Genomic DNA, 14,395 nt, shown 5'->3' with positions numbered 1-14,395 from the left:
AGTGATTTGGATTCATTTGAAACGTTGTAAAATTGCTTTCGCATTGGAAAACCAAATAAATAAATCCATTTTCAACAACTATACATTTCGTGGTTCGTGTTTCGGTATAAGTTTAACATAAACGATAATTCCGAATAAATAAATTTTATAGTGGAAATGAATTACTTTCAGTTCGTATCGGAAAATATTATCAACGGCTAGGACTTATTTGGCATGGTTATTTTTTACGGGATATCCGGCTTTTACTGCAGCGTTGTTTTTGATTGTAGCTGTAAGTATAAAACTTTCGATTCAAACATTTTGACTCTTTTCATATATCCAGAAATAAATCTTTTATATGCGTGACATTCTATGTTCCTAAAACCTAAAAGTTTTAGCAAACATACTTTTAAAATTTTTTTTCCTCGACCAAATCATTTTTCATTCTAAATTTTTAATGATTTCATGAAAGAGATTTTAGCGATTTCATGAAATCATAAAGGAAATAATTAAACCATGATTCCCAGGCTGTATGGTAAGTGATGCCATGTTGTTAAAACCGAGACCATGGTCTTGAATTTCGGGTATCGAAAAGTCTGTTATGATCACGCGATAACGATCAGCATTCCTACAATCACCGACCGAGCTCTATTTTGAAGCAAATATGGACCATACCAAACAGTTTTTTGTCTGGATTTAACTGAAACTCTTGGAGTTGTTGATCACACCAGATACATGCAACTCATATAACTAACTGTAACGATTTGGAAGGTCGGTGAGCTTCAGATTTAACATTAATTAAATTTTGTATGGTTTTAGAGAAGGGCGACAGACTCAGCTGTTGGGGATGGCGACGAATCGATACATTACTTCACTACGTGCTGGATGTTGTCTATTTGGTTTAGAGTATTAAATTTGTTGTTCTAAACTTACTCGTAGACGTTATGCTGGGCTAGATTTTTCTTGCCGATGAACTGGAGTATGTTTTGTACAAATCCGCTGGTGTTTTAAGGATCAGGTTGTTATCCTACAGTATTCGTCTTACTGCTCGCAGCTCACGGAGCTATTGTTGACACATCACGACTTCTAGATGTTCCAGGTCGATTATGAAAGGATCCAGTCTCCTTATAACTTTGGCACACTCTGCACGGGTCATATCCAATTATCTACCAACAGTTCTGATTAAATCCATAACTTTTCCAAACAGCATACTTCTTTTTTTGATCTGATGAATATCTTTAAGAAAATATATAAAGTCAAAATTTTACAGTGGACAATGCACACTAGGCCAAGGGATATCACGTCTTTTAGAAATTAGTCTTGCAGCATCTGTCTCAGGTCGCTCCATCTTGTCGGAACCAAGTTCTGGAGTCGAATATCCCTCTAACATCGCGACAAGCGGTGGGTGTTAACGGTGATGTTTCGTCCTCGTGAATCTTCAAAAAAGAAAGTGCCAATAATTACTTTGCTTGAATTTTTGATGTTTAATTTTTGGATTTTTTCGGTGTGATGAATCGACTAAGCTTTTCTTGCTCCAAAATCGGTATCTTTCAATTCATGTGTTAACTGGAGTTTATAAGGATGCAGTTGAAGATCCAGCTTCAAAATTCGTTGTAAGCTTCTTTGCTTCCGAGTAGGATATTCTCCTTCACTCTATCAATATTGTCTGTGGTCCTAGATGTTCTTGGACGGACGATCTTTTGCTGGTGGTGGTCTCTTCAGAACTCTTAACCCATATTTTGATTATATTTGCACTGGGAACTTCGTTAATGTGTCTTAATCCATATTCTGAACGATCTGGTGTTAAGACATTTAATTAACTCAACGTTTTTAATTATAGAAATGATTTTTTTCTTGTAAAACGTTTAATAATTATTTTTATCCTACGATGTTTTCTGTTGTTTGGAAATTGTTGAAGTCTAATCTAAATTTACACACGTCTATCAAATTTCAGGATATAACGCCTTCAAGTAGATTTAGGATATACCCAAGCATTGTAGCCGCTGCATTATGCACTATAATAATTTGTAGTTCTCTACAATTATTGACTGACGAGGTATGATTGTTTTATTAGAAAAACTCTATCTATAATAAGATTTTTCAGTCGATGGTTTTCTACAATAATTTATATAATTGCCCTTGGTATTATTGGGATTTGAGATGTCAAAAATTACTGTTAAGTGCGATGTCTATGACGTCCGAACCCATTATATTAACATTCTATAACATATTTTCAATGGATTTGAAATTGTTGTTGCTGGTGAGTAAGTACTTGATCTTCATACATTTTACGCATCGTCGTCTCAAACTCCAAAGCCCCAAAGGATTGAAATATCAAATTTTGAAAATTACAGTTAGTTTTAAACAAAATTTCAGTCTGGAGTTTCTAAATTTGCTTCTTCTATTAGATGTAAAACGGAGTTGGTGGCTTACGAATTAAGAAATGGTTACAACAATCAAATTCTTTTTAACTTATATTTATAATAGAGAATTGTTATATGGAATATTCAGAACGATTAGAAAATGTTGAATAACAGACAGTGGAACGAAATTGATAGCCCTGCAAAGCAAGACTGCTCAATAATGAGAGATATGGCAAAACGACTTCCTCAATCTCAAATTAGCCGGTGGTGGACTTTGTAAACATTTTAAGCAATGGGAAATTAATTCCAACGATTATTAAATATTAAGTTTGTCTGATTGCATATACGTCTTATCAATGGTTATGAACACTTGATGGAAACATGTTCACAGCGCTGTTTCTAATCCATTGTAAGTAAACGTGGCAAAGCACAGCTTCCTCATGTCCAAATTAGCACTTAATATACGATTTTCTTCAAAATTTCTCGACTCTTAACCTCATTCGGTCAATCTCCCTCAGAGTAAAATCTAGTTCAGTTTTTATATTGGTTCGAATCAGCTTATTAACAAATACTAAACGTAGCGTCTTCAAATTTGAAACACCCAAACAACCACCACCATCTCTAGGTCGAACCAGGTACTTCCTGGACTATTCTCGTATTAGAGTTGTCAGACGATGTTTTTAGACCGAAATTAGTTTTTCATAAACTAAAATACACCAAAAATTAAGTACATTTATTGAAGGTAAAAAGATCGATTGGCATTGTCAACTAATAATTGATGTTTTGTATTAACTGCGTAGTTTCATGGATTTAAAAATAATTTATTATATTTTTAGTCAGCAGAACGTTCCTACAAATTTTGTGCTATAGCTATGCAGCTCTACACCAGTGGAAAGATATGAATATTACTAAATTTATACTATAGTTTACAATATAATGAATAAATAAATTTAAACTGAAATAAATTTGTTTTGTTATTAGTTAGCTGAAGATTTGTATCGCATAATTACTTAAATACTATAAGTGAGGTTAATACACGATTTAAATATAAAATGACAGAAATATAAAAGATGTCAAAGCATTATGAAGACTTTGTCATTTCTTCTTCTCTCTCTTTAATTAGGACCTTTTCTTGGTTAAATCTTCAACTTTTTTTTCATTCTCAAATCCACCTCATCCTGAATTTCTCGTTCTTTTTCTCAAGTTTATTTCCTCCCTTATTCTTAACGGTTTCTTTTCAATCATATCTATAATTCTTTTTGTTTAGTTTCCTTTTTTTAAGCAGCACTTTTTGTATATTTTCATCTGACTCTATGTACTCAATTAAGGTTTTTTTCATTGTTTACTCTAGATTCAGTGATGGTTTGGGAATGTTTTGGAAAAAGGGAAACTAGAAACCTGGTGAAACTCAAAGGGATTTTAAAAAAAGGAAGCTATAAAAAATTTTGAAAGAAAATGTAGTACGTTCTGTCCAGCGCCTTATCGGCAGGAAATTTATCGTGAAAACGATCCGAAGAATTGGATTGTCCTTAAAAACGAAAGAAGCCAAATAGACAAAAATTATTACATTGTGTATCACGTAAACTAAAAAGCGAGCAAAAATTATTATTTTTTATCTAAAATTAGAATAAAATTAATAAGGAATCAAATATATAATTTTCAGAATTTAATTCAGCAAATCACCAAAACTGAACTGAAACTTTCTATAACTTAACATGATCGTCTCTAAATAGAGGAAACTTGGCCAGAAATATCCCAAAACTTCATATATATTTTCCAAACTAGCAACTTTAGTAGTTTAGCAAATGTTCCTCAACCGCAAGAAATATTCATCAAATCGGGTTCTGTAGACCGTCACCTACTTTGAGTATAATTAGGCCTTTACGGGTGATGTTATATTAAAGAGCAGTTTAGTATTAAATCACTATTTTATTAGGGTTAATATACGACTCCTCAAGACCGCCGATTTCTTGCCGAGTAAACTTTGAGATGGCTGCAAAATACGTTTATCCCAAATGGAAGACGCGAGACCCGAGTCGCAGATGTTTATATCCGGAATAAGAAAAAGGAACTAAAAAGGATTTTCAGACAAAAACGTTGTACCAATACAGATTGTTGTGAATAGATACATTTATATATAATAAAACTATGACGAGAATTCTAATAAGATACACAGGAACTAATCAAATAAAAATATTAGAAGAAAATTGCTACCAATAAGACAATAGAATAGATTAAAACTTGCTGATATTTTCTAATAATTAAAAAACGTATCTTACATTTAGAAGGGTAGAAAATCATGAGATTTAGTGAAAAAGTGGAAAAATTCGAGCAAGACCCTCGAACCATAAGATTGAACATGAGTTCATTCGAACTATGATCTGTTTCAACCACAATTTAATCTGCTCTAATCGGTTTTCAGAAACAATCTATTTAATTTAACTGGATTCAATTCGAACAGCCCCATGATTCTATAGAATACAGCATTCAATAAGATTGTGGGTGGATGTGTCTTCTTCAATTCCACGGAAACAGCACGTTTTCCACTTTGAGTTTCAGGATGAGTCCATTCAGACTATGATCTGTTTGAACCCCAATTTAAGCTGCTCTAATCGATTTTCAGAAACAATCTATTTAATTTAACTGGATTAAATTCGAATAGCCCCATGATTCTATAGAATCCAGCATTCAACAAGATTGTGGGTGGATGTGTCTTTCTTCAATTCCACGGAAACAGCACGTTTTCCACTTTGAGTTTCAGGATGAGTCCATTCAGACTATGATCTGTTTGAACCACAATTTAATCTGCTCTAATCGGTTTTCAGAAACAATCTCTCTAATTCTAACTGGATTCAATTCGAATAGCCCCATGATTCTATATAATCCAGCATTCAACAAGATTGTGGGTGGATGTGTCTTCTTCAATTTCACGGAAACTGCACGTTTTCCACTTTGAGTTTCTGAATGAGTCAATTCAGACTATGATCTGTTTGAACCACAATTTAATCTGCTCTAATCGGTTTTCAGAAACAATCTCTCTAATTCTAACTGGATTCAATTCGAATAGTCCCATGATCCTATAGAATCCAGCATTCAACAAGATTGTGGGTGGATGTGTCTTTCTTCAATTCCACGGAAACAGCACGTTTTCCACTTTGAGTTTCAGGATGAGTCCATTCAGACTATGATCTGTTTGAACCACAATTTAATCTGCTCTAATCGGTTTTCAGAAACAATCTCTCTAATTCTAACTGGATTCAATTCGAATAGCCCCATGATTCTATATAATCCAGCATTCAACAAGATTGTGGGTGGATGTGTCTTCTTCAATTTCACGGAAACTGCACGTTTTCCACTTTGAGTTTCTGAATGAGTCAATTCAGACTATGATCTGTTTGAACCACAATTTAATCTGCTCTAATCGGTTTTCAGAAACAATCTCTCTAATTCTAACTGGATTCAATTCGAATAGTCCCATGATCCTATAGAATCCAGCATTCAACAAGATTGTGGGTGGATGTGTCTTCTTCAATTCCACGGAAACAGCACGTTTTCCACTTTGAGTTTCAGGATGAGTCCATTCAGACTATGATCTGTTTGAACCACAATTTAATCTGCTCTAATCGGTTTTCAGAAACAATCTATTTAATTTAACTGGATTCAATTCGAACAGCCCCATGATTCTATAGAATACAGCATTCAATAAGATTGTGGGTGGATGTGTCTTCTTCAATTCCACGGAAACAGCACGTTTTCCACTTTGAGTTTCAGGATGAGTCCATTCAGACTATGATCTGTTTGAACCCCAATTTAAGCTGCTCTAATCGGTTTTCAGAAACAATCTCCTTAATTCTTACTGGATTAAATTCGAATAGCCAAATGATTCTATAGAACCCAGCATTCAACAAGATTGTGGGTGGATGTGTCTTCTTCAATTTCACGGAAACTGCACGTTTTCCACTTTGAGTTTCTGAATGAGTCAATTCAGACTATGATCTGTTTGAACCACAATTTAATCGGCTCTAATCGGTTTTCAGAAACAATCTCTTTAATTCTAACTGGATTCAATTCGAATAGCCCCATGATTCTATAGAATACAGCATTCAATAAGATTGTGGGTGGATGTGTCTTCTTCAATTCCACGGAAACAGCACGTTTTTGAGTTTCAGGATGAGTCCATTCAGACTATGATCTGTTTGAACCCCAATTTAAGCTGCTCTAATCGGTTTTCAGAAACAATCTCTCTAATTCTAACTGGATTCAATTCGAATAGTCCCATGATCCTATAGAATCCAGCATTCAACAAGATTGTGGGTGGATGTGTCTTCTTCAATTCCACGGAAACAGCACGTTTTCCACTTTGAGTTTCAGGATGAGTCAATTCAGACTATGATCTGTTTGAACCACAATTTAATCTGCTCTATTCGGTTTTCAGAAACAATCTATTTAATTTAACTGGATTCAATTCGAACAGCCCCATGATTCTATAGAATACAGCATTCAATAAGATTGTGGGTGGATGTGTCTTCTTCAATTCCACGGAAACAGCACGTTTTCCACTTTGAGTTTCAGGATGAGTCCATTCAGACTATGATCTGTTTGAACCCCAATTTAATCTGCTCTAATCGGTTTTCAGAAACAATCTATTTAATTTAACTGGATTCAATTCGAACAGCCCCATGATTCTATAGAATACAGCATTCAATAAGATTGTGGGTGGATGTGTCTTCTTCAATTCCACGGAAACAGCACGTTTTCCACTTTGAGTTTCAGGATGAGTCCATTCAGACTATGATCTGTTTGAACCCCAATTTAAGCTGCTCTAATCGATTTTCAGAAACAATCTATTTAATTTAACTGGATTAAATTCGAATAGCCCCATGATTCTATAGAATACAGCATTCAATAAGATTGTGGGTGGATGTGTCTTTCTTCAATTCCACGGAAACAGCACGTTTTCCACTTTGAGTTTCAGGATGAGTCCATTCAGACTATGATCTGTTTGAACCACAATTTAATCTGCTCTAATCGGTTTTCAAAAACAATCTCTCTAATTCTAACTGGATTCAATTCGAATAGTCCCATGATCCTATAGAATCCAGCATTCAACAAGATTGTGGGTGGATGTGTCTTCTTCAATTCCACGGAAACAGCACGTTTTCCACTTTGAGTTTCAGGATGAGTCAATTCAGACTATGATCTGTTTGAACCACAATTTAATCTGCTCTAATCGGTTTTCAGAAACAATCTATTTAATTTAACTGGATTCAATTCGAACAGCCCCATGATTCTATAGAATACAGCATTCAATAAGATTGTGGGTGGATGTGTCTTCTTCAATTCCACGGAAACAGCACGTTTTCCACTTTGAGTTTCAGGATGAGTCCATTCAGACTATGATCTGTTTGAACCCCAATTTAATCTGCTCTAATCGGTTTTCAGAAACAATCTATTTAATTTAACTGGATTCAATTCGAACAGCCCCATGATTCTATAGAATCCAGCATTCAACAAGATTGTGGGTGGATGTGTCTTCTTCAATTCCACGGAAACAGCACGTTTTCCACTTTGAGTTTCAGGATGAGTCCATTCAGACTATGATCTGTTTGAACCACAATTTAATCTGCTCTAATCGGTTTTCAGAAACAATCTATTTAATTTAACTGGATTCAATTCGAACAGCCCCATGATTCTATAGAATACAGCATTCAATAAGATTGTGGGTGGATGTGTCTTCTTCAATTCCACGGAAACAGCACGTTTTTGAGTTTCAGGATGAGTCCATTCAGACTATGATCTGTTTGAACCCCAATTTAAGCTGCTCTAATCGGTTTTCAGAAACAATCTCTTTAATTCTTACTGGATTAAATTCGAATAGCCAAATGATTCTATAGAACCCAGCATTCAACAAGATTGTGGGTGGATGTGTCTTCTTCAATTTCACGGAAACTGCACGTTTTCCACTTTGAGTTTCTGAATGAGTCAATTCAGACTATGATCTGTTTGAACCACAATTTAATCTGCTCTAATCGGTTTTCAGAAACAATCTCTCTAATTCTAACTGGATTCAATTCGAATAGTCCCATGATCCTATAGAATCCAGCATTTAACAAGATTGTGGGTGGATGTGTCTTCTTCAATTCCACGGAAACAGCACGTTTTCCACTTTGAGTTTCAGGATGAGTCCATTCAGACTATGATCTGTTTGAACCACAATTTAATCTGCTCTAATCGGTTTTCAGAAACAATCTATTTAATTTAACTGGATTCAATTCGAACAGCCCCATGATTCTATAGAATACAGCATTCAATAAGATTGTGGGTGGATGTGTCTTCTTCAATTCCACGGAAACAGCACGTTTTTGAGTTTCAGGATGAGTCCATTCAGACTATGATCTGTGTGAACCCCAATTTAAGCTGCTCTAATCGGTTTTCAGAAACAATCTCTTTAATTCTTACTGGATTAAATTCGAATAGCCAAATGATTCTATAGAACCCAGCATTCAACAAGATTGTGGGTGGATGTGTCTTCTTCAATTTCACGGAAACTGCACGTTTTCCACTTTGAGTTTCTGAATGAGTCAATTCAGACTATGATCTGTTTCAACCACAATTTAAGCTGCTCTAATCGATTTTCAGAAACAATCTATTTAATTTAACTGGATTAAATTCGAATAGCCCCATGATTCTATAGAATACAGCATTCAATAAGATTGTGGGTGGATGTGTCTTCTTCAATTCCACGGAAACAGTACGTTTTTGAGTTTCAGGATGAGTCCATTCAGACTATGATCTGTTTGAACCCCAATTTAAGCTGCTCTAATCGGTTTTCAGAAACAATCTCTTTAATTCTTACTGGATTAAATTCGAATAGCCAAATGATTCTATAGAACCCAGCATTCAACAAGATTGTGGGTGGATGTGTCTTCTTCAATTTCACGGAAACTGCACGTTTTCCACTTTGAGTTTCTGAATGAGTCAATTCAGACTATGATCTGTTTGAACCACAATTTAATCTGCTCTAATCGGTTTTCAGAAACAATCTCTTTAATTCTAACTGGATTCAATTCGAATAGCCCCATGATTCTATAGAATACAGCATTCAATAAGATTGTGGGTGGATGTGTCTTCTTCAATTCCACGGAAACAGTACGTTTTTGAGTTTCAGGATGAGTCCATTCAGACTATGATCTGTTTGAACCCCAATTTAAGCTGCTCTAATCGGTTTTCAGAAACAATCTCTTTAATTCTAACTGGATTAAATTCGAATAGCCAAATGATTATATAGAACCCAGCATTCAACAAGATTGTAGGTGGATGTGTCTTCTTCAATTTCACGGAAACTGCACGTTTTCCACTTTGAGTTTCTGAATGAGTCAATTCAGACTATGATCTATTTGAACCACAATTTAATCTGCTCTAATCGGTTTTCAGAAACAATCTCTCTAATTCTAACTGGATTAAATTCGAATAGCCAAATGATTCTATAGAACCCAGCATTCAACAAGATTGTGGGTGGATGTGTCTTTTTCAATTCCACGGAAACTGCATATTTTCCACTTTGAGTTTCTGAATGAGTCAATTCAGACTATGATCTGTTTGAACCACAATTTAATCTGCTCTAATCGGTTTTCAGAAACAATCTCTCTAATTCTAACTGGATTCAATTCGAATAGTCCCATGATCCTATAGAATCCAGCATTTAACAAGATTGTGGGTGGATGTGTCTTCTTCAATTCCACGGAAACAGCACGTTTTCCACTTTGAGTTTCAGGATGAGTCCATTCAGACTATGATCTGTTTGAACCACAATTTAATCTGCTCTAATCGGTTTTCAGAAACAATCTATTTAATTTAACTGGATTCAATTCGAACAGCCCCATGATTCTATAGAATACAGCATTCAATAAGATTGTGGGTGGATGTGTCTTCTTCAATTCCACGGAAACAGCACGTTTTTGAGTTTCAGGATGAGTCCATTCAGACTATGATCTGTGTGAACCCCAATTTAAGCTGCTCTAATCGGTTTTCAGAAACAATCTCTTTAATTCTTACTGGATTAAATTCGAATAGCCAAATGATTCTATAGAACCCAGCATTCAACAAGATTGTGGGTGGATGTGTCTTCTTCAATTTCACGGAAACTGCACGTTTTCCACTTTGAGTTTCTGAATGAGTCAATTCAGACTATGATCTGTTTCAACCACAATTTAAGCTGCTCTAATCGATTTTCAGAAACAATCTATTTAATTTAACTGGATTAAATTCGAATAGCCCCATGATTCTATAGAATACAGCATTCAATAAGATTGTGGGTGGATGTGTCTTCTTCAATTCCACGGAAACAGTACGTTTTTGAGTTTCAGGATGAGTCCATTCAGACTATGATCTGTTTGAACCCCAATTTAAGCTGCTCTAATCGGTTTTCAGAAACAATCTCTTTAATTCTTACTGGATTAAATTCGAATAGCCAAATGATTCTATAGAACCCAGCATTCAACAAGATTGTGGGTGGATGTGTCTTCTTCAATTTCACGGAAACTGCACGTTTTCCACTTTGAGTTTCTGAATGAGTCAATTCAGACTATGATCTGTTTGAACCACAATTTAATCTGCTCTAATCGGTTTTCAGAAACAATCTCTTTAATTCTAACTGGATTCAATTCGAATAGCCCCATGATTCTATAGAATACAGCATTCAATAAGATTGTGGGTGGATGTGTCTTCTTCAATTCCACGGAAACAGTACGTTTTTGAGTTTCAGGATGAGTCCATTCAGACTATGATCTGTTTGAACCCCAATTTAAGCTGCTCTAATCGGTTTTCAGAAACAATCTCTTTAATTCTAACTGGATTAAATTCGAATAGCCAAATGATTATATAGAACCCAGCATTCAACAAGATTGTAGGTGGATGTGTCTTCTTCAATTTCACGGAAACTGCACGTTTTCCACTTTGAGTTTCTGAATGAGTCAATTCAGACTATGATCTATTTGAACCACAATTTAATCTGCTCTAATCGGTTTTCAGAAACAATCTCTCTAATTCTAACTGGATTAAATTCGAATAGCCAAATGATTCTATAGAACCCAGCATTCAACAAGATTGTGGGTGGATGTGTCTTTTTCAATTCCACGGAAACTGCATATTTTCCACTTTGAGTTTCTGAATGAGTCCATTCAGAATATGATCTGTTTGAACCACGATTTTAGCTGCTCTAATCGGTTTTCAGAAACAATCGCTGAAACTAGTAGCTCTTTCAGTCTCACTGGATTAAATTCGAGTAGTCCCATGATTCTATAGAACCCAGCAGTCTACAAAATTGTGGATGGGCGTAGATGTATCCTCTTCTGACACAGATAGGAGTTTCTGGAGGTGTTGGTTCTTCTGATTGTAGTTTCTCAGTAGTAGATTCGTTTATTTTTCCTCCATTCCAATGCGTATTTGGTCCAAAGTTAGTGTAAGGGTAGATATCTTTCGTATACATAATTCTCTAGCTAATATAAGGTAAATTCGTTCTTTTATCTCTCTAATTTCACTTCGATGAACATCCAGTTTCATTAAGTGAACTTTCTCGATGATATCTTTAATTGTTGAGTTGATAAGATAAAATTTTCAAATCTTATGGTCATTTCGAATATTAGTTTGAATTGAAATTAATTCCTTTGTATATAGTATTTGTGAATATGTTGTAAGACACACTGTAATTTTCCCTAGGATATTCTTCCTATTTCCGAAAAAGGAACATCCTTTTCTCGTACTTATAAATTTCCAACTAGATTTAACATATTTACATCTTGATCAAGATAAAGTATTCAATGGTGATGAATCTAAGAAAATAACCAATAATTTTATATTGATTACACGAATCGTTAAAATACTGACACAAAATAGAAAGGAAAACATGATACATGAATTACTTTTTTCAACAGCTCATCATTTTTACTTGGAGCAAAAATTAGATTCGACATTGAAAAAAATAAATAAATAAACTGATAAACTGGAAAACTTTCTTGTGATTTTTATTTTTGATGATAATTGTTTGATGAGACGAAACGCTTCCTTTCGAAAAATTAATTTAATAATGAGATTTTTACTTAGAAGCAATTTCAATTTTTCCTTTGACATATAAAATCGCGTTTTATCTCGATATCTTAAGACTAGCTGTCGAAATAACATACAAATTTGATTAATGAATACTTAAGAATCATTAGAAATGGTATAATCAATTTAATTTTCATAAATGAATGGATGTGGAGTGGTGTAAAATGATAATGGAAACTTAGAAAGTATATATGTTTAAAAGAAAAAGTTTCTATGTAAATGGAAATTTATTGTTCAACTAAAATCGAAAATCTGCAATTACGCAATAATCCGAAGAAACGAATCAACAAAGTTACTGCACGAGCACACCGATTTGTCAACAAATGATTGTGCGGTTTTTGTAATATGATTAAAACTTTATTTCCTGCTACGTTGGCAATTATGCTGATTTCCTGATTAAAACTCCGGTAACGTTTTAGTACGGGGCTAGGTCACTGTTTTGGTTATACGTACGTTGAGAATACCAATGACTTTTGGTAATAAAAACTTTGAGATTGAGTTACTTGGAAATAGTTATCGAATGAAAACCGTAATTTAGTTACATTTCAAAAAACTAGTATTCCAATGAAAAGAACATGGATGTTTCAAATAAAAGAATTGATCGAAGATTCAGATGTCATTGAGCTAATGTTAGATAAGGCATCCATCAAATATTGATAGGAAATATAAAATAATAAAAGCTGGATTTGTCTTTATTCTTGCCTTGTGTCCTAATAACAACTTCCTCGATAAAACAATAATCTCCGGGAGTACCAAGTCGTCTTCTTTTGGGAATACCGAGTCCCTCTTCTTGTATAACTTCCTTAATGTCCCAATTAATTATTTCCCATATATCTGGAACACGAACCCAAGCGAGACGTTTTGATTCGAAGAAAATTTCATTTTTTTCCGGTGAAGGTACGCTGTTTCTAGATATTCGGAACGCACGGCGTAGTTTAATTTATGTATATAATTTTGTAAAATATCATCGAATTTTTAATATTGTGCTACTTTTTCGGAACCTCAGAACTAAAGCCTCTATATATTTATTAATTTCTTTATTTTTTTCATTATTATCTAGTGTTTAGATTAGTTGAAGATTGAACATTTTTTAGTTTCCTTGCACCCAAATTTATTGCCGAAATTTCCTTTACCATATTTTTCACTTTTTACTGTTATTCATATTTTTCTAGTTCTGTTTGACAGGATCGAATACAAATTTTTTGCCATAATTGTTATTTATATAGTTATGCTGCACATAATTTTGTCGTTGTGGTTGTTTCATAAATCAATGGAACGACCATCTACTAAAATATAGAACATCCAATTGACACCATTATTAATTACAAACTAGTCTTCCATTATTACCGAGACCTTGTCAATGGACGATACATTATAAATCTACGCGTACATTACACAGCACGACATACACGTCGCTTGGAATTTAGGACATCTCAAATTAATAATTTTCCAAATATAATAAATTACCTACTACGAAACATGCAACTTTTGATCATGACTCGTAGTTATAAAGTAGAAATAAAACGTCAACAAAAAATAATAATTTAGAAATAATACTATAAAAATGAAAATAACTGTATAAAACATTAGAGTCTTGATGTATCGGTTAGACAGTCTTAAGTTCGCAAAATAAACTGTTGTGGAAATTGTTGTCATACATGTCACTAAAAAAACCGGATACGGAAAACGAAGAAAACAGGAAAGGTATATAGATTTTCTCTAATGAGGATTCTGGTCGCACGAAATCATCTTCGAATATTTCTTCTTATAGTAGTTCAGCTCAACTAAAGCTGGAATTGCAGTTTCCATATTGTCGTCAGTTGTTACCCGGTGCGTCGGCAACAGAGCCCGTTTTTAAAAAGTTCTGTTACGTCTTTCACATTGTTGAACACAACTGTTTAAAGTACGAACATGTTTCGTTTTAATGTTATCACATCCGAAGATAATAG

General features: G+C 34.3%; 1 protein-coding gene across 6 annotated transcripts in view; it reads left to right on the top strand.

Annotated features, from left to right (window-relative positions):
- LOC130445361 (hemicentin-1) overlaps nt 1–14,395 on the top strand; it is a 151,315-nt gene that overhangs the window by 71,948 nt on the left and 64,972 nt on the right. The window contains exon 2 of one of the 6 annotated variants that reach the window (XM_056780943.1): nt 172–271. The exons of the other annotated variants lie outside the window; for them this stretch is intronic. Within the exon in view, the coding sequence (XP_056636921.1) occupies nt 214–271 (58 nt within the window). The 5' untranslated portion in view covers nt 172–213. The remainder of the gene's footprint in view (nt 1–171; nt 272–14,395) is intronic. 6 annotated transcript variants of the gene reach the window in all.

The sequence above is a fragment of the Diorhabda sublineata genome, chromosome 6 (genome assembly GCF_026230105.1).
Source record: "Diorhabda sublineata isolate icDioSubl1.1 chromosome 6, icDioSubl1.1, whole genome shotgun sequence".
Lineage (NCBI taxonomy): Eukaryota > Metazoa > Arthropoda > Insecta > Coleoptera > Chrysomelidae > Diorhabda > Diorhabda sublineata.
Note: the sequence above shows the minus strand (reverse complement) of the source record. Positions and strands in the feature narration are given on the sequence as shown.